This window comes from Dromaius novaehollandiae, chromosome 13 (genome assembly GCF_036370855.1).
Source record: "Dromaius novaehollandiae isolate bDroNov1 chromosome 13, bDroNov1.hap1, whole genome shotgun sequence".
NCBI classification, from domain to species: Eukaryota; Metazoa; Chordata; class Aves; order Casuariiformes; family Dromaiidae; genus Dromaius; species Dromaius novaehollandiae.
Genome location: NC_088110.1, coordinates 20,013,613 through 20,039,261, shown reverse-complemented (window position 1 = coordinate 20,039,261; position 25,649 = coordinate 20,013,613). Strand labels below are relative to the sequence as shown.

Genomic DNA, 25,649 nt, shown 5'->3' with positions numbered 1-25,649 from the left:
CAGCATTTTGCCCTAGTTAGGAGAATGCTGGTTAAGCTATAGGTGACACCATTAACTGGCAGCGTCACTTGCCCTGACACCTTTTCAGTGGGAAGGTAACTCGTCATGGCTGAGATGTGTGAGCAGTTGCCTTATTTACTCTCCTGGGGTGGCATGAATCAGAGTTAAAAAGTGCAATATGCTGAAGCGATCCCATATTCCCATGATGTGTTAGCGTGAGTCACGCAGAAGGGAGATTCTGCCAGGGTCCCTCCCGGACGACCCAGCTTTATGTTAAACACGCTGGAAAATCCGCAGATAAAAACAGCTCTGGTGACGCGCGGGAGCCGAGCGGCCTCTGTGCCTTTTTGGGAAGCTTGTGAAACACCGACGTTTCCTCTTGATCAATAATCCGGCTGGCAGGCCAACGCTTTGAAGCACTGCAGGAAACAAAATTGCTTCTCGCATATTCACTGCTGTTTCTCTCTGGGAAAATGACAGGCGGGATAACTCCAGACACAGGCAGGGGAGCGATATCTGTCACACGTTTATTTATGTGAGACCTCTTCCTTACCGACGGGAGAATGCATGATGTGAAAGGGCTTTCTGTGGCAATTTTGCCTTTGGAGCAGTTTGGTTTGCCAGGGAAGCCTGTGGTTTAGCACTTTCATATCTGCAATAAATATGTCAGCGTGCGAAGAAATGTTCCATTCCAAACTCCCAGAGCTATAAAACAAACTCAGCGGGTTTCCATGCTGCTGTAGTTTGGCTTTGCTTTTCCTCGCAAGCCCCTTTCTCCCTTCCCCTCCCTGGTAAATACTGCTTACGGCATTAACGCAGGAACTGGTGAGCAGAACTGGGCTGTGTCCTGCAGCAAGTCAGCCTGAATATTCGGATTGGTGCTTTCTGGCCCTAAAATCCATAACTCAGCTATTCCTGTGCTTATCCCTGCTGATCCTCCGCTGTCGGCAGCTATCGCAACGAGGTCACCGCTCTGCTCAGCCACGATTCCCACACTACCATCCTGAGTCGGGCTACGAAGACGACACGAACAGGAACGTTTCCAGATAAATATCTCATTAATTTCAACGACAGGCTGCCATGAGTCACTTCCCCTTGACTACGCTCATCTCTGGTGACCAGAAATTATACAGTGGAGATCTGTTTCTGTGTAAAATTCGTAATTATTTAGAAAATGTACCAATAAATTGATAACTAGTTTAGAAAATTTGGGCCTAAAATCCCTTCAGTTTCTTCAGATATTTGCCACTAATTAGTCTCCTTTGTTTCTACCACAGCTCTATAATAACACCAAATAATTTCACTCCAAAACTGTAGCTACTTGGATTTTTTAAATACATTTCAGGGTTCAAGTGGAGGCTCTGGTGATGCTGAAACTGGAGTTCTGCCTTGGAGTAAATTGTGGCTTTTCCTCAACCCCAAAATAAAAATGGTTTGAGGTGATGCTCACCCTTTGGCACTCATTCTCCTGAAAACCAAGCAGCAAGTCCTCGATCGGATTCATCTTCCTGCAGCCGCCCTGGATCCCACCCCGGTGCCTGCGGCTGCCCTGACGTATCGTGCTTCTCCCTCGCTTTTACTTTCCTTTCAAACAAGCAGTTGGACTCATTTGTGCTCTCGTCTGTGACGTGACTCGGAGCTTGATTAATTGCAGACCCCGAATCCTGCAAGCCAGCAGCTCCTCGCCCCCAGCAGATGGTTCCCTTTCAGACGCATCGGGTCTTGTTGTTTTTTTTTCCTGAAACAGCAACAGCTTGATCAAGGTCCAAACCCCATCTTCTGAAATGAAAGCACAGCAATAGCCCATTGCACAGACAGGCAAAGAGAGGCTCTCCGCTGGGGCCGCGCTTGAACCGGTGCAGCAGCATCATTTGTCACGGTAAATCACTGGACCCTCTAAACCTGTGCTCAGTATCCACCCAAAAACCAAAAACCCCCCGTCTGTCTAACCAGCACTTGGGCCTGTCTTAAACTACGCTAAAAGAGAGCCTTTCCTAGCGAGCTGGGTTACACTTTCTTACTGGGGCCAAGGTCACCACAGAGCAGACTGACGCGGCCACACGCCAGGGCGGCCTCTGGGATCAGTATGGGCCAGTTTTCGGCAAAGCAGGCGCGGGAGCCCGGGGAAAGCAAGTCGGGACGCTCGCGCTCAGCCAGGCTGCGGCAGGAGACCGCAGCGGGGTACGGCGCTGAAATCCCGACGGTGCCCAAATCCAGACCTGCTGACCCGAACACGTTACCCACTGAGCTGTAACCAGGCAGCGGTTTTCACCAAATCGGGAACTGCCTGACCACACCGACAGCAACATCCATTTCTACGGCACGTTTCCAAGGCCCGTCAAAAGGGGTTGCAGATGTAAGATAGCCACCACCCACCCACCCACCCGTCCTTCCCACCGCTGGCTGCCCCGGGGGCCGGGCCCGGCTGCCCCGCAGGAGCTGCCCCCTAAAAGGCACCACAGACACGGCCTGCAGGGACATCGCGCGAGACGTCTGCCATCTCCCATCGTTGAAGAGATCCAGCCCCGGCGGGAGAGGGGACCGGCCATGCCCCACGCCGGCGGGGCCTCCCTGCGGCACGCGCACCCGCGGTCAGACAACACCGGGCCAGAAGGGAGACGTCGCTCCATTCATCAGCAGACCGAGCCCGGCATCCTCGTCTGAGCCTCCGGGAAGACTTTCTAGTCCACTGACACCCGGAAGGGAGGGGACCTGAATCACGGGCACCGCTGCCGGCGATGCCGAGGGGAAGGGCCGTTGCCAGGCTGCGGAGCCCCACGCTGCTGGAGCTGATCGCAATCGTCCCTCCTCATCCTCGGAGAGGGAAGGAGCTGCTGGGACAACAGCACGTACGAGCAAAAGGCAGGTTTTGCCCAGCAACTTCCACGAGAGACACGAGGTGCCTGCAGAAGGCTGGAGCCGCGTCGCAGCCTACAGCAGGCTCCAGCGGAGCAGAGCCCGTGGAGGGAGGGGGAGGAGGGCAGCAAGGAGGAGGAAGGTCCCCGGGGCCCGGGGCCCACCCGAGGCGGCGGGGAGCGGGACTGCGGCGCGTGCTGCAGCGCGATGCTCCCCTTGTCACTCAGGCGGGTTTCCTTGGTAGCCGGCCGGCTAACGGCACTCAGGATACCTAAGTGAAGATTTTGTCACCATAGCAACATTGATGTCATCAGCTTTGCTGCTCTCGGAGAGCAGCGCTAACCTCAAGTGTGACTCTTTTCGCAAAAAAAAAAAAGAAAAAAAAAAAAGAGTTCAGAAATAGAGCAGCTGGGGCGGCAGCAGCCGTGCAGCCGAGCACGAGCTCCCCGCGGGCCCGTCGCGGGGACCGAGGGCGCGTCACCCGCCAGGCCCGCGCCTCCAAAACCTCCACGCGACTCCACGGCTGCCGGTGGCACGGGGTAACTAATACGACTTTAGTGGGGAGACAGCTCCGGGCTCAGCCCTCGGGTCACATCCATCCCCCTCGCTAACTTTGCCAGCAGGGACCGGACACGCTGCGGCCCCCGGTGCTGCCGAAACAGCCGTCGGGCCCCGAGGGGGTGCGGGGACAAGCTCAGTGTCCCCAGCGAGGGGCTGCCGCCGGCACGGCCCTGCATGGCTCTGCGCTGGCCCTTGGGATGCTCCCGTCAACGGGGTCTTTCTTTTACTTGATCTCACCCAGCTGCTGTGTTTTAATGTTACTCTTTAAAAAGAAAAGAAAAAAATCCGTCTTCAAATGATACCTGTCACGCTTTTCTGAGGAAAAGAGTAGTTTCGTTGCTCTTGGTATTCAGTTATCTGAAGTACCCAGCGCTCAGATCCTCTTTCCCAGTAAAACCAGTTCTCCAGGCAGGTCCAAGGCGTCAGCGCAGCAGCTCGTATGACCATCTCGTGGCCCGGATTCACTGCGGGCAGCGCTCGCTCCCGCACGGAGACCCGGGCGAGAGGCTGCCGCGGTCGGGACCCGGCCCAGGACGGGGACCTCCCCCTCGCCGCCGCGAGGGCTTCGCTGCGCTCATGCAGGTTGCTTCACGCCCGGCCTGCCCCCGCTCCGGGGATAGCTATAATCCGACGCGGCAAATCCTCGAGCTGCTGGAGCCTCCTCTAGCTTCCCCGCGGAGAGGCGTTTAGCGCCAACAGCAGACTGCTTGCAGAAGTCTGGGTCACGCTGTTCCAGGGGAAAATACAATAAATGTTATCTCGTTCACTGTGATGTTAAAACAAGCATTTCATACAAGTAAAGACACAGGAGTAATGTTACAGCTCAACTTGGATTTCCTGATTAGCCCCTCTCATGCACAGCTTCTGTACCTGAATCGCTGTGAGTTTTATTTCAGCCTTAGCTTTAACTGGGATTTTTATAACTGTTTGCTTTTTTGTGTTACAGTGGTACAAATCCGAGCTCTGCAGCAGCTCCCTGTGCATGTACAGCGGTAGAGCTGCTTCCCTTTCCCTTTCGGGAAAAGAGGACCTTGACGAAGGCACGTCTGTCCCTCGGAAGGAGGATGGTGCATCGTCCGGTCAGAGCAATAATTTGTGCGCATACAAGTCCTGGACTCTGTTGAGTAATTTAGCTATGTTTCTGGTTCAAGAAAAAGATGCTTTCAGGAACAGTCTTGTGCACATGTGTGTGCACGTGTTTACGGGCGCACACACACGTTTATCTGTCCCTTATAACTTCTGAGTACACTGCCCAGATTTTACTTAAAAAGAAACAAAAATGCAAGCCTCAGAGACACAAGCTTTCCATGGGCTTCATGAAAACAGGCTCCGATAGAGAAGACAGACCTGCTTTCTGTTCCCTCTACAGCTGTAGCAGATGCCCAACCATCTTGTTAAACATCAGAGATCCCACACCCTCAAAACACGCATCTACAAGACATTGGTCTTCCCTGGTCCTAGTGCTCGTTACCGCTCAGGTAAAGTTTTGCAACGCTGTGCCCAGCAGTTATAACAGTCCTCAAAGCAAGTGCTGTAAGTGGAGCAGAGCTGCAGCTCCAGCCTTTTCTGCTCCGCTCCCGCTGCGAGTTTGGAGATGCCCCGCGCGGCACTCGCTCAGAGAAAGCACCACGCAGAAGGGACAGGGCAGGTAAAACAGGGTGAGGGAACCGCATAAATCCTAGTGAATAGATCCCTTCTGCAGTGTTCTCCTCTTGTAAATGAAAAATAACGAGTGGAAACTTGTGTCTTTGTGACACAATGCCTAAACTGAAATTCAGTGGTCCTGATAAATACGTTTATACAACCAACAATATTCACATAATGATACAAAACTAACCCTTAACACAGCAATAAATATTAATAAGAAAACCCAGCTCCAAGATCTCAAAGCACTTAACAAATAAGTCACTAGTTATCTCTAATGTCACCATAGTTAGTAAAATATGGAAGTAGAAGCATGTCTAGCCCACTATTTCTATATTTTAAATATAATGATATAATGCACACCAAAGCTGCTAGTAACACTTTCATTGAAATGAGACAGTTGGCAGCTCTCTGACCCCATATTCAAAGTGAGATTTTCTTGGTTTTCTTTGAAGAACTTCACATGATTGCATACAAAAGTATTGATTTTATAGTAAAAGCATATGTAAGAACGGGGATTCTGGGTGGGAGATACTTTTAAATCATAGTACAAAGTATCTCATTTAATGCTGTGAACATTTCAATTTCAAAATTTACCATGTGTTAAAATTAAAGGAATATTGTTTGATATTCTACCTCAGCTGGAACAAGATTTGATGAGAAACTGGCTCCTATATCAGCTGCTTGATCTGTGAAGCAAACTAGTTAATTTAGGCTGGTCAAAGCAACACAATGCCAGTAATGAACTGAAAATGAGCTGTGAACTATATTCGGATTTATAGACCTTTGTTTTAATCTTTGTAGACATTGGTAAAAAAAGAACATATATTTACATTAGCGCTGCTATATTGACAGAGTTCTTTCACGATCAGTGGGTCATTCTGAGATTTGTGTACATATATATTTAAAATCTGATAGCACCTATTTTAAAAGTACAAATATATTACAGTATTTGTCCCATCTAGTAGGTTCAATGCATGAAAGTGAGATCACCTTAAAAAAATCAGGTATCACACTAGCAGGAAAAATACCTGCATGTTTAGTATTACTGGAAATAAGGAAGGATATTCCGAGATCTGTTATTAATAAAAACAGCTCATCTCAAATATTGACTTAAGATACTCCCCAATCAATAGAAACAAGAATGGAAAAAAAAAATGGATGTTAACATCCACTTAAAACAAGTATCTTGATGCATGTACTATATTTAGTTGGCAAAAATCATTAAAAATTCAAGACACAGCAATATAGTTGACTGATACGTCCTAATGAGTACATCTGGTTGGTTTTACAAACGCTGAGAGAGGTCAGCATTGCCTTTAACATTAGAATGATTATAGTACTATGGTCTTATCACTTATAGATGTAAAGAATGTTTCAAGGAGCTCTTTTCTGGGTTAGAAATCCTGGTACATTTGAGGCACGAGGTCACTACAGAGCCCCCGCTCCCAATCATCAGGGAAGCGAAAATCTCAGAGAAGGAAGCAGCTGCAGCCCTTGCTACGTTATGCAGAAGACAGAGTCGTGGGCAGACTCTGCACACATGCCATGCCCTTTTAGGATCATCATTATTTAATACATTTATTGCATTTAGAGATTCCTAGTCAAGAATCCAGGCCCTACTCTGATACGTGCTGTGCACCAATTTTCCAAAATGGTCGTTTTACTCGCTCCAGAGAGCATCCGACTACGCTGCCAAGAGGACTTTCACCCTAATGGAAGCCTCCTGATGCGCCTCAGGAAACCTAAGGGGGCAAGAATGTCAGAGGCACTTTACGAAATCCCATCTCACCTGCTTTGCATGGGACCAGGCGGGACCAGATTCAGAAGATGACATGCCCACAGCACACTCCCTGGTAGCAGGTCTTCTGTGCACCACCAGCATGGAAGTTCAGGGACAGGACCAAGCAGCTACATCTCTCCTGCTTGTCGGAGTGGTCCTGATGCTGTCTCAAGGCTTATTCAAAGTCAGTTCCTACTGCCTACCTGCTCTGGAGACACCCACCTCGTTCCTGTGCAATCAGGATGCACACAGACCTTCAGAGGACACTGAGGAATCAACACATCTACGCACAATGCACCATAGCCAGGGTTAGGCCTCACAGCAGATAGGATTTGTAGATAGCCTGGACTCAGCCTTGATTAAAAGGCCCATTTGAGTATGATGTCCCAAGTTTAAGGAGCACTGTGGGCTCCAGGAATGGTCAATTTGGCTATGATGTGCACGAGTGCCTTATGAAAGGTTAGTGAGCAGGTAGATGGCTGAAAGTCTTCAGCATGCTGCTGAACCCAGCTGTAGATGTCCCTTATGTCTTGTAGAGCACAGATGAACATTTCAGCATGTCCAAGTCCCCAAAACAAAAATCCTGTGTCCCCATTACTGGCATCTGGACCAAAGCCGATGCTTTTACTCAGTAAGATACCATATGTAAATCTTCAAGTCATCAGCTGTTTCAGCACAGCTCTTCTTCTGTCTGTGGCTGCCTGCCTGAGCTTCCCTCCAAGCAAATTAGTACTGAATTGTCAGGATTTAGGCAAGTATTTTACTCTCTGAGCAACAAACACGCTCTACTCATTCATTTTGGAAATTGAAAGCTATTGGCAATCCATGACATTTTTCTGTGCTTAGCTTCTAAAACTCAAAACTTAGCTGGCAGCAGTGGGAGAAGCAATAGAAAGGTAGTACAACTGCAGCTTCTTAATGAGGACATGAGAAAACTGCCCCGAAACACGATAGTGCTGCTGCTTTGTACTCTTTGGCTTTGCATCAAAGCTGTCACACTAGCTCAGGTTGAAAGTCAAACTCTGCAGGTTAGACAAACCCCTGGTGTTCTTGGTCCCTGGGAAGACAAGCCGCAGCAACCTCCCAAACGAAATTGGGCAGCTTTTTAAGGGCTTATGTTATCAGCAAGCAACAGCAGAAAGGAAGGCAGAAAGGAATCATTACACAGGTGAAACTGCAAGGGCATTTTACAAGCCCAAGCGCTGTATGAGAAAAACCTCAGAAAAACCTTTCAGAGCACAGGCTGAGGTGCACCATCTCCTATTACAGCACGTGTGGAATCCTCTCGTTTTGTACCCGATACGAGAATCCCTCATCCCGATGCAATGTCTCTTTGCAATCGCCGCTGGCTGGATGCCAACGGCACCTGGCACGGAGAGGATTACTGCAAAATTAGGTAGACCACAGGCATCATTTTATTTAACAACAGATTGATCCTCTTCTACCTAGCTCCAATTATGTTTAACCTGTTACTAGTGTAGGGACAAAACCGTGATGGTTCAGTACTTCAGACAGACTTCCTAGGAGAGGGAAGTAAGTACACAGCATCAACGTGTTCAAGGTCACCCAAGAAGCCTGGGGCAGAGACCGACTGAACAGAGATCTTGGGGTTTCTAGCCCAGAAGCGCACTCTGCCTTCCTGCTCACTCCAAGTTCTCTCTCACCCCAAAAGTTTTGTAAAGTCCATGCAGCGCCAAGACCACCTGCCCTGTTGCAGAGGACAGCCCATACACAGCAGCGACCATCTAAGGGGAAGGCACTTAAAAAGTTTCACAGCCTCAGCTATAATGTAGTATAGTTTCAGTGGGAAAAGATGAAGGAACGTTTATCTTATCAATGGCTGTTCCTGTAAGCGCTTCTCACCCTGGCTGGAAATACACTATAAATGCTCATGTTTCTGTGTTTTAAAGTCTGTTTTGTGGAACAGGACAGAAATATAGCTAAAAATAAGACAAGTAACACAGGTGATGAAGAAGGCTCTCAGAACATCTGGTGGAACTGGTTTCAAGTAGGGCCTGTTTCCTTAAAAGCTAAAAAAGTTTAGTAATTTTCTAGACATGGAAGCGCAGTTGTGAGGCTACAGGTGGATTTCCCACTGGCTGCAAGTCCCTATGCTACAGTGCTTTACCAAGGGCAATGGGAAAAACACAAGAAGAGCAGACTTTCCCTTTGGCCACTGCTCTGAAATGTATCTCAAAATATAGAAACCCCTCTGGAGTCCAGAAACGTCCCAGTGTTTCCAGTACCGCCTACTTCAGGCAACCAGCACAAACCATCTGCCCGGGAAGCAGATGTGTAGAGCATGGTGAGTTAGAGGACCAACTTGCTCAAGGAGCTAAGGAGAAACAGCTTTTCGCTAAGTCAGTGGTTCGTTTTCAACAAAGGCAGTAGCTGCTGCACCTACCAAACGGCAGCTCTCTAGGGTCCTAACATACGGCATTTGCCATGTAATGGTTCCTTCAAAAAACCCACAAATACAACACTTTTGATGGCAAATGCAGCAAGTCCTTAAGCCTGCAAAGGATTAGGAACAACGCAGAGAGAAATGGTCTTGCTGAGGGATGCAGGAATTGAATATGCGGAGACTCAGCCATCCTCCTCCTCCTCGTCCCTGCTGGGTTATGGCGTCCAAGAGCCCAGGGGCTGCAGGAAACGCCCGTGACTGCTGCCGGCTCTTCTCTGCTGTCAGTTGCGGCGGGCAGCACCGAGGCGCTGGCGCGCCGCACGGAGCCGGGGCGCAGGCAGAGCTCCGAGGGAGCCGGCTCTTTGAGACACCGTCCTCAGCGAGCAAAGCGTCCTCCGTCTCCGGTGCCTCCGACCGCCCACAAGCTCCCCACAGCATCAGGACACTCAAAGTTTCCTTCAAAGAAAGCACAAAGCACGCAGCTAAAAGATATTCACTTACAGTTTATTTTTGCCTGAAATTATTTCACATCTCTTTGTACACAGCTACAGAACAGTAGTAGTAAACCATTGGTAAAAGCAACAGTGCTAAGGAAAATGTTGGCATAATTTTTCTTCTTCTTTTTTTTTTTTTTTAATTTTATTTTTCTTCCCATACTGCATCCTCATACAGTTTGGGGCTTGAAGGGGAAAAAGAACCTGGCACACTATGTGAGTTAAGACTCAGTTTTGTTTCATTTCCTTACAAAAAGAAAAAAAAGAACATGATTTGGGTAGGGGTTGTCTACACAGCAACAAAGTTAAAAAAAAAACCCCAAAAAACAAAACAAAAAAGCTTGGCTTCCATTGAATAAGATTAAATATATATATATTTATATATAAAAAATTACATTGGCTGTATGTGAAACCTTGAGGTGCTGAAGAATAAAACAAAGGTGTTAAACAGAAGAAAAAATTGTTTTGCCTTTTTCTTTTTTTTAAATAAGCAGCTCTGTACAATGAAGGCTCATTATGAAAAAAAAGTCAACAGCATAGTTATAAAAGAAACCACAATTTAAAAAAAATCATCTTCTAAGCAGTTGTGGAAGAAAATTTGGAGAATGTAGCAGTCACATTTACAGACAGGTCAGAGCTATCAGATCAGCCACAATGTTATTTTTTCGGTCTCCCCAGAGGAACATGCAGAACAATGTGTGCACAACAGCAGGTAGGAGGAGAGGGAGGGGAGGGAGGAGAAGAGAAGGGGGAAAAAAAAGGAAAAGAAAAAGCTTATGCACAAAATGGAGGGAGAGCTTTTTTTCTCTTTTTGAAATATTGGACGTAAACAGAAAACAACAGAGGCGATTTGTAAAATCTAGAGTTTTGTGAATATCCCATTGGCAAATTAAACAACGCAATTTCCCTATCCCCCACGTTTAACGCTAACATGGTTTAAAAGACTTAAGAAAGTTTTCAGACTTCGGAAGGAAATTCGACTTAGATTAATCCCTGCACCCCTCCCCCAATAACCATACCCTTGATAGACATTTTCCTTCCTATTTGATAATGTTTGAGGCATTTTGAAATTAAAAAGACAATGCAATGGATGTTGTGACAAAGAGGGATTATAATACAGTATGCATTACTAAAAGGCAATTCTTCAAGGACATTTCCTTTAAAAAATAATAATAATAACAACAAGACAGCAAACTAGTTTATACAGTACTATACGCAAAAAAGGGTAAAAGAATTAACAATTCATAAATAAAAGACAGGTCCCAGACCTGTTATTTGTGAACCATTTTCTTAAATAGGTGCATTATGTAAATCTTATGTACAACAAAATTACTTTGCATAACAACTGCAAGGACATGGGGGGGAGGTGAGAATCATTTCAGTTTTGTTTTGTTTTTTTCTCTTGATATTTTATAAGTTTGCTTCTCTGGAGCAAAGCTGGTCAAAGAGGAGTTCTTACAGGATGGGTCCCAGCCAAGGAAACCCAGGTAAATAATGACGAATGAATATAATTTTTTTCTCCACACAGCATAAAACACAAAGGCAAATAAAATCCACAAATGGTGGGTTTTTTCCTCTTTATAATCCTCTTGCTGCTACAAAGTCTTTTTTTTTTTTCTTTCCTCTTTTCAATTTAAATTATGTTCATTCTGAAATTACAAAGCTGAAAGAATCGGGCAGGGTCCAGGCCCGCTCGGTCCCCCCCCCCCCTCGACACACACACGACGCGACTCCTCTACCTCACAACCACGACTCCTATCACCAAGTCCCAGAACTCACTGCTCTACAGGTATTAGCCAAAGTTTTTTTTTTTTCTGGTTTGCTTTAAAAATCTTTTTCTTCTTGTCAGAAGCAAAAGAGAAACAGAGACGGAGAGTTCACCATGCTTCAGTGTAGCGAACATCCACTTCTTTCAGATTGGGTAGTTTAGCCTGCACGGAAGGGTAGGAAAAAGGTCAGAATCAGTTACAAGCATTCATGACTCAGAAAAAAGCTCCTATCCAACCCATACGGTGCCCTTTGCTGTGCATGGTGCAGACGCTGGAAACCCCAGCCCTGAGCCGAGGGCTCTCGTGAACATTTGAAGCATGCACCTATTGGACATGGAGAGGCGAAACGCTGAGCACTAAAGGCACACGAGACTAAGTTACCCTGTAGCAAAGGTGAGCGGCTCTATAAAGGTCAATGGCACTTGCAATCAGGCCAACATCAGACCCCAAACTTTATTTTTTATACAGACACGTAGCAAAGTTTGTCAAACTGCAGTTGTAAAAGCAGTGGACTCAAACTTCAGCAGTCAGCCACATAATGCTCTTTTTTCAGCCTCCACACTGTGTCATTGCTTAATTTTTCCCTCCGTTTACTAAAAATATTTCGAGAGTATTAGTAACTGTTGGTCTGCATGAGGTTTCATTCCCATAGCTCCCATGCATCCAGACGCATTGTTCCCGCATTATCCTGTGCAAGACACATCAGAACCAGGCCATTCGCACTCCTCTCGCTTGTCACTTCCACGGTCTCTGACCATAATTGTACAACTAATTCTCTAAAAACAAACACACACGTTTAATTAGGCTAGGGCATAATTGAGGAGTTGGAAGTTTCTAGGAGTCATTATTACCTCACTGCTTGATTTATGTGCATGCATATTTTGATAAGAGCTAGTCATAATCCTACAGACATTGCCAGCAAATAATTTTTCAGTTAGGCAATAATGACTTCAGTAGTGGGTGTTTATTTATTGTCTGGTTCAGCCTGCCTGGTACATATGTGGGTGTCCGTGTGTGTGCAAGCGTGTTTAGTGGGGTGGGGGTTGGAGCAGAGAGGAAATGTCATCACTGCCTTGTGCCCCGAAGGCTCTTGCACACCGCGGGGAGAAGGAGGAAAAACTTGTATCAAAAATACATTCTTTGAAGTCTGAGCTGTTCTGAACAGACCTACAACCACCTGCCCCAGGGGGAAAATACCTATTACCCTCCCTTTCAATGTACCTCCCTTTACATACACACAGCTCTAAAAAATGACCACTGAGATTAATCTAAATGAAGGAGGTGAGAGGGGCAGATGGGACACATGCCTGTTTTCTCAACCTTTTTAATTTAGGGCAATCATCAGGACTTTTTTCATAGCTAGTTTTGCTGTTTGCCCTGGTAAGTCACTTCCCTGTGCTGGTGGTAAGGGTTGTTAATGCAATACCAGAGCAGAGGGAATCGGTTAGGAAAATATGAGCTCCGGTCTGAAGTTAGTGGCAAAGGGGCTCAGAAGCAGGAGTAGAGGTGGAGGATCCTTTCAACAGACTCAGTGTCAGAGCCCTGGGCCAAATACAGGGTTGACCTTGATTGTCTGTAAATGCTGGGGGCCCGATACAAGCTCCATTGTATGAAACCCATCTGCAAGCCAGCTGTTAATTCCAAGGACTTTTTCTTTGCTTATACAATTGTGACACAAGTTTTGAAAAGCTGATTTTGAAAAATCTGTGTTTAGCAGCATTGCAACTGAGTCCCTGGGGGAACCCTGGCTCCACAGCAAAAACTAAAGATATACATTTGCAGTGAATTTTGAAAGCAGAGCAGTTTCAGGACTTGTCTCGAGTTTGAAACTCGACCCAAGGTTGTGACCTTTTTGAGTAAACCTGGCACAACCTAAGGTTTCAACACACAAGACAACGCAATGTGGAGTTTCATTTTGAGCACTTGAGTTATAAGGTAAGATTCTGGGACATGTAACTCATGCAACACCAGAGTGAAGAAAAAGTCCACATGAAGTCATGAGAGCCAATGCATCTCAGACAGTCTTTGTCTGAAACCACCTGGGGCCATTCCCCTCCCACAGCTACATTCTACTACTTCAGCGTTTTGCAGAAGCAGTTGCAAATTCACAGTACAAATAGTAACACCAGATCTTTCATGTCAGACTCCAGAGAATCAGGCATTTGTGCAGGTGTTTCTGTTCAAAGCTGAGTTCTACTCCAAAAGGCATCAAGACAATCCTACACCTTCCTCAGTGCCTTTAACTTTCTGAATCAAAGTTCTGTAATACTGTTCATTCACATTACTTTTAGTCCTGTTAATGCTTCAGGACATGTCTTCGGAGGTGTGAACTGCTTGTGTACCATCAACAGACAGAACTGATATACTTCTATTTATGAAACCCTCGTTGATAGCACCAGTCAAAAAGAACTTAAGTTTCTATTTCCATCTCATACTTTCATTGATTTGATTAAACATTTCATGAGTCCATCAGAGCTAGCAACCTCAGAATGCTGTTATCAGTCATCTTCCTCAAAAAGAATCCAACAAATCCCACTCTTTAAGGTAACCTTGTTTCTTCCTTACTTTTGAATGTATTCCCTTTCATTATAGATGCTCTGTAAGATCCTCATGAATATCTGATCTTTATTTGGAATCCCCAAACCAGCCCTTTCTGCTCTGTTGCTGGAGTAAAGCTCTTCCCAGCAACTAAACTTGACACTTCCAGTGAGGACCGCAGAAGGAATCTACAGAGGTCAAAGCCAACTCTCGAGCCAGCGGAAACCTCTGCAGATAACTTTCATGCTGGGCCAGTTCTCTCTGCACTGGGCACTACTGCCATGCATTTGCTAAATCTGTTCCTGGACCAGCTACTTCTCTTCTTTAGTAGACATAACTCAGAACCAGAAATACCTTGAGATCTTCGTAGGTATCCGCTGAAAGTTTAGTGCTGTTCATATTTAAACTACACAGGCTCTTCATGGCTAAAAGAAAACACACAGATACGTATTTACGATCATGCAATATTTTCCTAAAATATCAGGCTTACAGTAGGCCAAAGCATAAACAAGACATGACTATGTGCAGTACGGTCAGGAAAAAGCTGAATAGTGTAAAATACAGAACTACAAATGGATAAACAGCTGCTTGGGCCCTCATCCAGGAAAAAGTCCCTATTTAGGAAGGGCCATTAAGCATATGCTGAAGTCCACTGACTTCAAAGGAGTTCAGGCAACTTCTCATAATCAGTTTCCTGCACATTATTCTGAAGAGTGTCAGTTCTCGGTGCTCTGTTTGTTGTACGCAGGGGGCATGCTGAGCTAGCAATCCCCTCTTCTCTCCCTGCCCCCCCATTTCCATTTTGGGCTCCAGTACTTAGCAGAATAGTTTCCTAAGATGAGCCGTAACTCCTGGCCTGTCTGGCATGTCTGTGTAAGATCAAACCTATTAAAGGAACCCTTTAAACCCAGTATGTGACGTTTATAATACACTTGGATGTAGAAAAAGGGTCTCATTCTGGCATGTCGAGCAGCTCTCTGTGCGCAGCGAATCCTGAATACTGCTTATATGGGCCCACGCTGGCCCCACTCTGCCTTGCCCTAATTAACCCTGATATTAAACCAAAAAAAAAAAAAAAAAAAAAAAAACCAGTCAGCGTTTCACCTCCCCAGAAAGCAGAAATAAAACATACCAGAGAGAGTATGAAACCTGCTGTGCATGGTTGCTAAACTCGCTAATAAATTACTACACGGCTTTGCAATCTTCCCCTCCTCCATCACAAGATCAGACACTTCCCCAGAGAATACACCCACAGGACAGAGTGTGAAAAAAGCTGGGAAGTCCCAGGGCAACAGGTCAGAATGTGAGATGAAGACAAATGACATCAGTAAAGTTAGAGGCAAGGGTCACAGTAAAGTCTGGGACAACAAGTCCAACACTAAGCCAGTAAGTGTAGGTAGGCTCAGATCACAGTCCTGCTTCACAGTCCTGAAGCTGAATGGTCACTTGGAATGGGCAGAAAGGAGGGAAGTTTAACCTGAACATGGCCACGGCCTACCCTAAATCACTGTGGAAGCAGCTCTGTGGCAGCCAAGAAATAAACCTTCTGTTTGAACCCACATGAATTCCTCAGAACCCACATGAATTTCCTCTGTAGCTTATTTTGGTCACTTACAACTAAGTGCCAGCAGCCCAGCATCTGTGACAGGAGTCTCGCACAAGTTGAGCACTTGCAGCATTGTGAGGTGTTCGGACAGAAGCCGCAACCCTGCATCTCCGAACTGTGGGGTGCAAGCAAAGTTGGTTTCAAACAACACACAAGTATTGCTGTGCAAGTAACTCGGTGCAAACAGGGAACAATCAGAACTAGGTTTGCAGAAGAGCCTTCAAAGCCACACTCAAATTATTTATTACAATCTCAAATGACAGGAGACAAAGGAAGTAATGTTATCCATATTTTACAGACGAGGAACAGGAAGATTTAGCAACTTGTGCAAGGTTCTAAATAATTTTGTGGCATATCCTGGATCTGAATACAGGTCTCTCTATTTGCAACCCAATGCCTTAACCACAGGGCATCATTTAATCAAAAGTGGTGCCTTTGAAGTCTGGACTTTATATGAGAGAGCTCCCACGCAGCCTATACAAGATGTTTATGGAAGTCTCAGCCAGTTCCCAACCATGTCACAAAAAACCTCAATGCAAGTGATATTAATTAGCTATTCTGGTCTCAAGAGCAATGTACTATTGATTGGTAATTGTTCTATTGACCCACTTCATTTCTATTGTTTCTAAACTCTTTGTTAATGAAAAATAGGATATGAAAAAATAAAATGGAATCTAAACTTTCTTTAAAAAAAAACAAAACAAAAAAGCAAGCTCCTTGTCCAGTGATATCAAACTCATTTGGAGCAACAGGTTTCAACATTTTCAAATGCAAAAGTTACATTGTTAGGACAAATCTGGAGGAGATGCAAGAAAGGATTAAAACAAGCAAGCCATCATATTCTACTTCATATTCCTCACACAAAAAGAGGAAATTTCTGTGATACAAAACTAGTTAGCAAAATAGGGCAAGATATTTACATGACATTTCAGAGAAAAAGAAGTGCTGCTTTTTGTGGTTGCGCTAGGAACAATCATATTTTCAGTGAGCGCTACAAGTAAGTGCTAACAGTATATGGGGAAAACCTATTCGGTGGAGAATCACAGAGACCAAAACCAACAGGGAAACGTACAAGAAAAATTTAATCTTAAAAGCTCTTTCAATTAACTGCCGAATAATTTGTTCAGGTAAGTTGGCCTCTTTTTGCTTACAAAATAACCACATTATCACTGTTGTTTCCTTATATTTATTCATTATTTGACCTTTCTTTTTTTTTTTTTTTTTTTTTTAATCCTAGTTAATCAGCATTCAGGGCAATTCGCTACACAGACTGCAAAGACTGCCTGTGTTTTGCTTGACTAGATAAGCTGCACGGCATTATTTTTTGTCCTAAATGAGTGAAAACATAAGCATGTCTCAGATGACCACTGGCACACGTACTGTAAAATGCACAGTACCAACAATGTCTAACTGAAACATTTGACCCAAGACAACAGCAACCTTTTATAATATGGGGTGGGGTGGGGTGGGAGGGAAGATCAGTCTCCGAGGTCAGGTAGACCATAGAAACACCATGTAAAAATAGTATGAAGACAAATTCATTCTAAGCAAGCCTCTTCACACATTCTTCTTGTGCTGACGTAACGTGAAATTTCAGAATTAGTCAGCGTTTGTTCCTGCTCTGAGTTTCAGTCTGCAAAGCCCTTACCTGAGTTGACCACAGGTTCAGCTGCTTGAGTGAAGGCAGTTTAATGAGGTGCTCAGCACAAGCACTTGTTACATTGGTAAAGGCGAGGCTGAGATTTTCCAAATTTCCAAAAGATCCCGAGCTTAGTAAGCGGGCCAGGTCTGCATCCTGAAAGCAAACACCAGATTGATAAGCAAGATAATCGACTCCTCAGCCTCCAGTCATCTGCAGCGGTGTTACTGATACTGCTAACCACCAAGAGTTGCACAATTATACCACTTGTTTACAGTAATAGAGAACCACACAGAGAAGTTTCTGTTTGTTTGACAAGCAGCTGGACTCTTGCGGCAGCATTGCTTCACACACCCTGGGAAAAATGTACCCAGACATTAGGACAAAAATTTTCTTTGCGTGTGTATCCTTATGAGAAACAGAGGCTTCCCTGTCAGAACAAATGTGGGAGACGTGCCTTTTAACTTAATGCAGGTTTCACTACAAATTCTAGATCCAAACTATGCTCTGGCCCAGTACCTGCTTTCAGTGAAGTCAGGCTGGGTTTACAGCAGTTTTAACTGTACTAGTAACAGCCTCTTTCAGGCTCTAATGCGTAGAATCCAGAACTGGACATTCTGAAATCTGCTTTTTTAAAATGTAAAATCCAGTTTCCAAATCTACCATTGAACTCTATTGTAAATTCCAAACCCAAGCATCAGGATAAATCAGACAGCCTGATGCTCATACTGGCATTGGAAACTGCTGCACAGACCTAAGAGCAGAAGTGCTCCATCATGTATGTAAACTCCAGTCTTGAGGACCAGGCAAGTGGAATGGCTCTCCTCTTGACTGACCAAAACCACTATGCCACACAACAAACATAAATCAAGTGTTTAAAAATGAAAAGACAAAGCCTTTTTCTATTGACACGATTAACTTACTGTTGACTTGGATGGCAGTGTTAACCTTGTGGGACCACCTTTTCTCTGCTGTAAGAGAGAAAATATTTTGGTTACACAAGTTGCTATTCTACATTTCTGACCAACTGACGTACGGCAAGCTCTTTACTAGAACAAACCCTGCCCTGATTTCAGAGCTCCCTCCCAGGCCTTCCACCTCTTCCCTGCTTTTTCTGCATTGAGAGATTTTTTTGTGCACGCTAAATGCAGGCCTATTGCTACCCAGGGGACTTCTACTAACAGTAGTTAGTGGTCTTCATGCCATGGGTCAGCCTTTTGTCTGGTTCAGGCTGCCAGTATTTGGTTACCTTCTCTTTAAAGGAAACAGCCTTAAAATGCTGGACTAGGGTAGCAAATGGGGTGAGATTGTGCAGCTCATAAAATCATTTGTTTGACTTCAAAAAAGCATATTCTTTTTGTGGGGGGAGGGGAATAGCAAGGGAAGGAAGAGAAAGGCTGTGGGTATATTTGCATAGGTAAAAGAACAGTAATGAGAGCAGATTTACCTTGAAACTGTAGATCCTGCCTTTAAAAATCAGAAAAATTCAATTTCTCACAGGCCTTTGCTCTGACCTAAAGAACGTCTCACTGAAATGGTGTGGAAATCAGAGTAATGGGAAATGCTGGCCAGTGCTAGAACCATTTGCTACTCATATGTCAAAAGGTGGCAGGATTTGACAAGCTGACTTTTAAGACCTTAAGACAGTAAGATTTCACCTTTATTCTTTCACACAGATTCTAAATAGGTTATTGAATATCATTCAGGAACATAGCATGGGATCAGACACATCAATAGATAGCGCACAGCAGTTATATGCATAGTAAAATCCTCTGAATACTGCTCCCATCCTGTTGTTAACTGGGAATTTCACACCCTGCTTGTCTTTCTTTGTACCTCCATTTCTGGGGAGTACAGAGCACAGTGTGCTACGGCAATACTGCATGCAGGGCAACATACCAGCTCTTTTAACTCCCTCTGCCTGTCACACAGCTGTTCATACATTCTCTTTCCCACGTCTGTGCTTTCCAGGGTAGAGATGATCTGGAGCTGGGTGTCATTATTATCGATGATGTTGTATTCCAGCATCAAACACAAAATCTAGCAACAGAATGATAAAGAAGAGTGGTCATTACAGCGCTTACACTCAATTCCTTCCTAATATTCTATTACCCTGGGCATCCTATTGTAAATTAATGAATAATTTTTTTGAGCACGCATTATGCAGACTAGATTAGAGGATTTTCGCAACTTTTACTGATCTTCCAGCACAAGACACTACATTTTTATCGGTAAAGAATGAACTCTACTCTCTGAAAGTCAGCCTATCTATCCTTTCTTCCATTAGTGCTCATTCCTTTTGAGTGAGAGGTGCAATCGCTTTGCCTCAGTCCTGGTTGACGGCTTCACGTCACAGCCCTCTTCAGAACAGGTACAATCGATCCAGTATTTCCCAGCCATACCAGGTGGACAGCACATTGGTAGATGCAGGATACTACAAATAAGCATTAGAGCCAAGCGGTTCCTTAAGTGCTGGATTTTCTGTGCATACAGAATGCATGTTAAGTATATCCATGCTATGAGGTAGGATGGGGGAAGGTCTGAGAGGCTCCAAAAGGAGAATAATTCTGGGAGTCAGCTGCTGTGGCCAAAATAGCCTCTTCCTTATTGGGAACATGCCTGACTAACCCCTGGGCAAGGGGCTGCCAGGAGCAAGTTAGACTCTACTGGATGGTCTCAGTAGGTAAGGCCACAAGCTAGCCTCTTCACACTGCCTCTCATCTTCAGCTGTATACATTTGATTTGTGATGACATGATAAAGATTTTAGCCTCTCCACAATTTTTATGGCTTTTTAAATGAAAAAAAATCAAGCAACATTATATTCAAATTCTGTAGCACACCCTCTCTTATCTACTGTATTAAATTAGCATGCAGAGAAATAAATCAATGAAAAATTATAACTCCTTCCACTTCTTTAGGCACCCAGAAGAATAATATGCATAAACTGCTAGTCCAAGAAAGAAAACCTATCCCAAACACTAAAAATGCATATTGATGAAATAAACTGTTTTTTACAAATGCACTTTTTATGTACTGCTAATTTTGCAGGTAGACTGCAAAACTTCAAGACAAACATCAGGTATTTAGCTGTCAAAAGGCCTCATTGTTCTATATCCTGATCCCTTGCTACAGCCCATACAATCACTGCCATTTCTTAGTGAAAAGCTACTTAACATCATAGTCTCTCCAACTGAACTATAGCAAACAATGTCTGTCTCCAAAAAGACCTGCACCCACCTTTCTTGTGATTCATACTCGTATCTCTAGAGCAACAATATTCCAGTACACTTAATCAAGAGGAACATCACTTCCTGCTGCAATTGTTTGATCTGACACCAAGCTGAACTTGACTTCTCTAGCTCCACTACATCTAATCCTGGGAATGGCAGCATAAAACTCTCAATAAGGCCCATAAACCTACATGACTACTTATGCTTACGCCTTACCTCTACCATCGTCTGGTTACCCCTCAGAGCCAGTAGCATGCAGGGTCCTAGCTTATTTTCAGCCAGTGACAGCAGGAACTTCTTTGTTTTATAGCAGGATCCCATTAAAATATGAACCTATTTGAGAAAGAGAGCGCTAGGATCAGAGGTGTAGGCCTAAGAAATACGTATGTCTCTGGAAGGGACATTGTTACAGTCAAACAAATAGACGTGTTATGCAACAAAACTAAAGAAAAGGAAATCTCCATCACTATTATGGCTGCAATCTCTCAGTAGTTTTACTGTTGACTGGAGGCGACTTTTTGAGAAAAGTCATGCCTAGTGTGATCTGAGGGAGCAGGTCATTTTCCTCCACGAAGGAGCTCAGCTGACAGCACAGAGGCCTCAAAGAGCCCTCCCATGGAAACCTCAGAGTAGCTGTGCAATTGTTCCCACTCCTGGTAATATGATGAACCCCATTCCAGGAGAACCACAGGACAGGCAGCTTTCATATCTGTTCATAATTCAGTTTCTCTGGAAGATGCCAGCTGTAAAACAAGGGTTGCAAGTGCTAGATGTCTGCATAAAAGACAGCGGTGCTGGCAATTTGCTGGTGGATCAGCAGCCTTGGTTAAGGGTGATGAGGGACAAAATCACCTGTTCAGACTGAACAGAAAGAAGTTGATTGGGAAAGGAATAAGTGCCTTAAGAAAATCCAGTGATCCAGGCAAGAGTGTCCTGAGCCCTAAGTCAGGGATGACTTCATGTGCTTTGATGCTCTTGGGACATTAACTTGCTTTCCCTTTTGCTCAGCTTTCGCTTAAAGGAAAGACATGCTGAGAACATTTCTTCAGTAAGACTCCTTTGAGTCCTCTAACTGACAAAAAGGTTCTGCAGACACTGTCACATCTCCAGAAAGCATCCGATGATATCACTTAGCAATATCTGTGGCAAAAATGCAAAGCTGCTCATACAAGTTAAATGTAACGCAGTCTCTTCTCACAAAAAAAAACGCTGGCAATGTCCTTTCCCATTTACAAGCACTGGAGATTAACTGGATTTCTGGTTCCTAGCTCAAAGTCTTCATTTTATATCCCAGGCCACTGATTCACTAGCTTGCTAGCAGAGCCAAATGTGAGAATTTTTAGTTTCCAGTGACCTGGGCTCCATTATGTGGAAACCACATCACTACTATTTTACAAAAAAATTGTAAATATGTTCACTGGTCTACTTGGTCCAGAGTATTGCCTGGACTATGTTCAAAACTGCTGAAAATATCACAACTATTGCCTGATGAAGTTAATTCTACGCGATCATGTGGTCTTGCTTCATCACCAGCAAGGCCTTTATAAGAACACAAAATCTTTGTTTCTTAAGTACCATCTGCTCAGGTGGCCTTAAAAAAAAAAAAAAAAGTGAGCTTCATGCCAAAAAGGATTTAATTTCATGCATTTGTTATCATCATACTTCTTTGGAGGTTTTCTTGAGCGATGGAAAACACTGACACTAAGATTAATGTAAGGCCCATCTTGGAACAGGATGTTTTTCAAACTTTATGGTTAGTCATTAGCAGCTCTTTAAGTATTTATCGACATCCTTGCAAAGGGCATGGAGTACTGCATATTAATGTGTGTTAGCAATGGGCTCTCTCATGCACACCGTCTCCTGATGCTCGTAAATATCTTGGACCACAAAAGCTCTAAGGAGAAATGTTTTAGTTCTAGAGAATTTTTCTTTTTAAAAATAAAAATACATTGAATCAGTGAAAACAAAGCAACCTTTCGGTGAACAGTCTTTGTACATTATCTACTTCACTGGTATTCTATCAATGCAAATTTAAGGTAAGAGTATAGACAGGCATACATATTCTATATGACTCAATGTTCAGCATGTTGAAGATGCATGAAGTGTAGATCCCAATGAAAGTCACTTCAGTGTATACCCAGCTGCCAAAATCAACAGATGTTTCTTCCCTAACCAGGGCAGGGAAGTAACATCATTCCCATCTTACTTGACTTATGGAGAATTAAACATGGTGTGACCTATGCGATTTGATGCAGGACTGTATAGGAAGAGTGTGTCAGCATCAGCGATTGAAATCTGTTATTTTCTGTCCAGTTCTTCTAATAGTTACAGAAGAAATCTGTGGGGGAAGTACAATGTTGGTCTCTAATTACACCTCCCCACAACAATGAAATTGAGCGGAGAAACTGCTAAGACATTTTTATGTCTGTTAGCCTCTGAATAATTCATTGTTATTGTTGTTTTTAAATTCCACGGTAGCCTATAAATGAAAACTGTGGGGATGGATATGAAGAACAATCTCCCCCGGCTGCCTGTATTCTCTAAGGGAGTTTTACATATAGATAAGAAACACAAAAATACAAACACACACACACACACACATATATATATATATGCCCAGTTTGGTGCGTTACATTACTGTTAAAAACAACAGGCCAAAGTTTGAGAAGAGAAAGTTAACATGTTAATCAAACTGCCACTGCAAGCAAGTTCAATGGATTCGATTAGATTAAAGTTCAGATTTTCTGGTAAAGCCTTGTGATTTACAAAAGCATGATTTTCATATTTTTTTGACAAAAGTACAGCTTCTTATCACTAGCTATAGATTAGTGACTTACTGCAAAGAAGTTACTAAACTCACATTATTGCAGACACGTACCATACTGGCAAACAGCTCTCCATCATCATCACATGCCACTCCTCCAGGGCTGTAGAGCTGGAACCAGCCATCTTTGCCAGCCCGCACACTCAGCAAACATGAGTGGACCTGTGAAAAAGCAAAGCAATTAGTGTTAGGGTTCCTGCAATAATCACTAGCATCTCCCACACAGGCCCAACAGCGGTAACTCTACAAAACTGAGGACTGCTGGCAGTTTTTAGGGTTAATGTTCCAGTTTACGCAGCTGTAGGTATGTCATCACTCACAGAATCAGTTTTTCAGTATAAGCAAGGATATACCATTGCTATATGCGAATTGCATGGCCTTTTTCATTCCCTTTACACAAATCAAACACAGAATGGCTATAATCTAGAAGAGCTCCTTTCACTTGAAAATGATAACAGCATAAAAAAGACTCAAATTTCTGAGTTTCCCCCACTCTCCCCTGTCATTCCAGCATATGTGTCTATACTTTTGATGTGATCAGAATAAAAAATGCAACAAACGATGGCTCACTTATTCTAATCAGGCCAAGTTATTATTATTCCCACTTTAAATAAGTTGACCAGCTCCAGGGTTAAGGAAACCAATAAGGAACATTCAACAGGGACAGATGAGGTAGAAGTGGCACAAAATAATGTGCACACATAATCATATGTGCAATCAGTAGTCTAAATTTTGCCCACTGTAGAGATTACTATATCTAGTCCCACACTGTAAAAGTGAAGTCACTTTTTTATTTCTTTTTCTTTTTTCTTTCTTTAAGATACAAAGATGTTCTGTTTCAATTTTTCAGGTGCGTGTGGGAGATGTAAAGTTTGTGCTCTTTCATTTGGGCACCTAACGCTCGTGACAAATCAAATCCTGGTGCCATTCTAAGACAAGAGTCTCAGCTCAACTGACAAGGGTGACTTTTGCTCACAGAGACTATAACAATGAAAACCAGGAATTCTGGGCAACGATGACAAGGCAGTCTCCTTACCCACAGTTCGGGGTAGCTTTCTTCCCTTTATGCTGACACCAAAAATTAATGTGGATGAGAAGTCCCCTCTGACTCAGCCAATGCTGATTATATTGAACAACTTACACACGCAGCTATGAAGCAGTCAGCCACCAGGAGACAATGGCTATGCACTCATTCCAGTAAGATACCCCCAACCCCTTTTTCCTCTGAATTCATGAGAATTAGGGTCATTTGCACACAATATAACTGAAACACAGCTACATAAAACCTCTTATTTTGTAAGATCCATGGCTTTTGCTTCTCTTTTTCATATGAAAGATGAAAAGCTGGGGGAGAATGAATAGTGGGAAAATCTTGCTGGTTGCAGTTTACTGTGAAGCAAGGACATCAACTAATCTCAGACAAGACACATTTATATATAAAGGAAGAAACTATTTATACTAAGACAGTCTGTCCTGAGTGGATATTACTCCCTAAAAAAATAAAAAACATGGCAAAACCACACCGTGTTTTGAAACAAACTACTTAAGGAACGATCTGAACAAGTATACGTGCAATCTCTCCAATTAACGCTTTGCGTAAACTGAAAACAAACTCACTTCTTGTCTCGGGTCTTCTGCAAATCTCTGAATAACATATTTCAGCTCCCTGGGGGAAAAAAAAAAAAAAGAACAAGAATAAGAATAAGCAGCTACTGGTTGCAGAATTCACACAAGTGTCCCTTCTCCTAGATTACACTTTAAATAATATATATCCACGCACTTCAGAGCAAAACAAGTTGAACGGCTTCCACAGGAAGGAAGTGGGAGGTCTAAAAATCATTACCAAGGACAGTATCTACTTAAAATAGGAAAGCTTTCAGAGATGTGTAGTGACAAACTGGTGTGTATATTCCATCAGCGTCCAACGTCTTTAGTCATTGGGTTCCTGTTGCCACAGTAAATTACAAACCAAACTGCATATTTTTTATTGCTAACAGAGCATGCTCACAGCCTCTCACAGATAAAACATTAGACGCATATCGACTAATAAATACATCATTGCTATTACTGACTAGTACAAGTATTTTAAGTAATCACCCTCCTTAACAAAACAAACAATACCATAAACTTACTTTGTGAATTTCTCGTGTGCAAGCGCCCTGAAATTTAAAGCAGAAGAAGAGCATGAGGATTTGGTGGGGGGGAACACAAATAAACAAACAAACAATTTTTCCCCAAATCTTTCAAAATAATAGAAGGATTTCCTAAGCAACTGCAACACACAAGACACAGAGGGAACA

At 43.8% G+C, this 25,649-nt stretch overlaps 1 protein-coding gene across 3 annotated transcripts in view; it reads right to left on the bottom strand.

The window, feature by feature from the left end:
• Nucleotides 1–9,731: 9,731 nt before the first annotated feature.
• The window catches only part of CMIP (c-Maf inducing protein), a 140,798-nt gene continuing 124,880 nt past the window's right edge, over nucleotides 9,732–25,649 (bottom strand). For 2 of the 3 annotated variants that reach the window (XM_026092579.2, XM_026092582.2), the window contains exons 12-21: nucleotides 25,482–25,508; nucleotides 24,967–25,015; nucleotides 23,386–23,511; nucleotides 20,742–20,858; nucleotides 19,194–19,334; nucleotides 18,218–18,265; nucleotides 17,304–17,450; nucleotides 15,665–15,770; nucleotides 14,404–14,474; nucleotides 9,732–11,673 (exon numbers count right to left, since the gene is read on the bottom strand). In XM_026092579.2, coding sequence (XP_025948364.1) covers nucleotides 11,620–11,673; nucleotides 14,404–14,474; nucleotides 15,665–15,770; nucleotides 17,304–17,450; nucleotides 18,218–18,265; nucleotides 19,194–19,334; nucleotides 20,742–20,858; nucleotides 23,386–23,511; nucleotides 24,967–25,015; nucleotides 25,482–25,508 — 886 coding nt within the window. In that variant the 3' untranslated portion in view covers nucleotides 9,732–11,619. The remainder of the gene's footprint in view (nucleotides 11,674–14,403; nucleotides 14,475–15,664; nucleotides 15,771–17,303; nucleotides 17,451–18,217; nucleotides 18,266–19,193; nucleotides 19,335–20,741; nucleotides 20,859–23,385; nucleotides 23,512–24,966; nucleotides 25,016–25,481; nucleotides 25,509–25,649) is intronic. The other variant, XM_026092580.2, reaches the window with a different exon arrangement.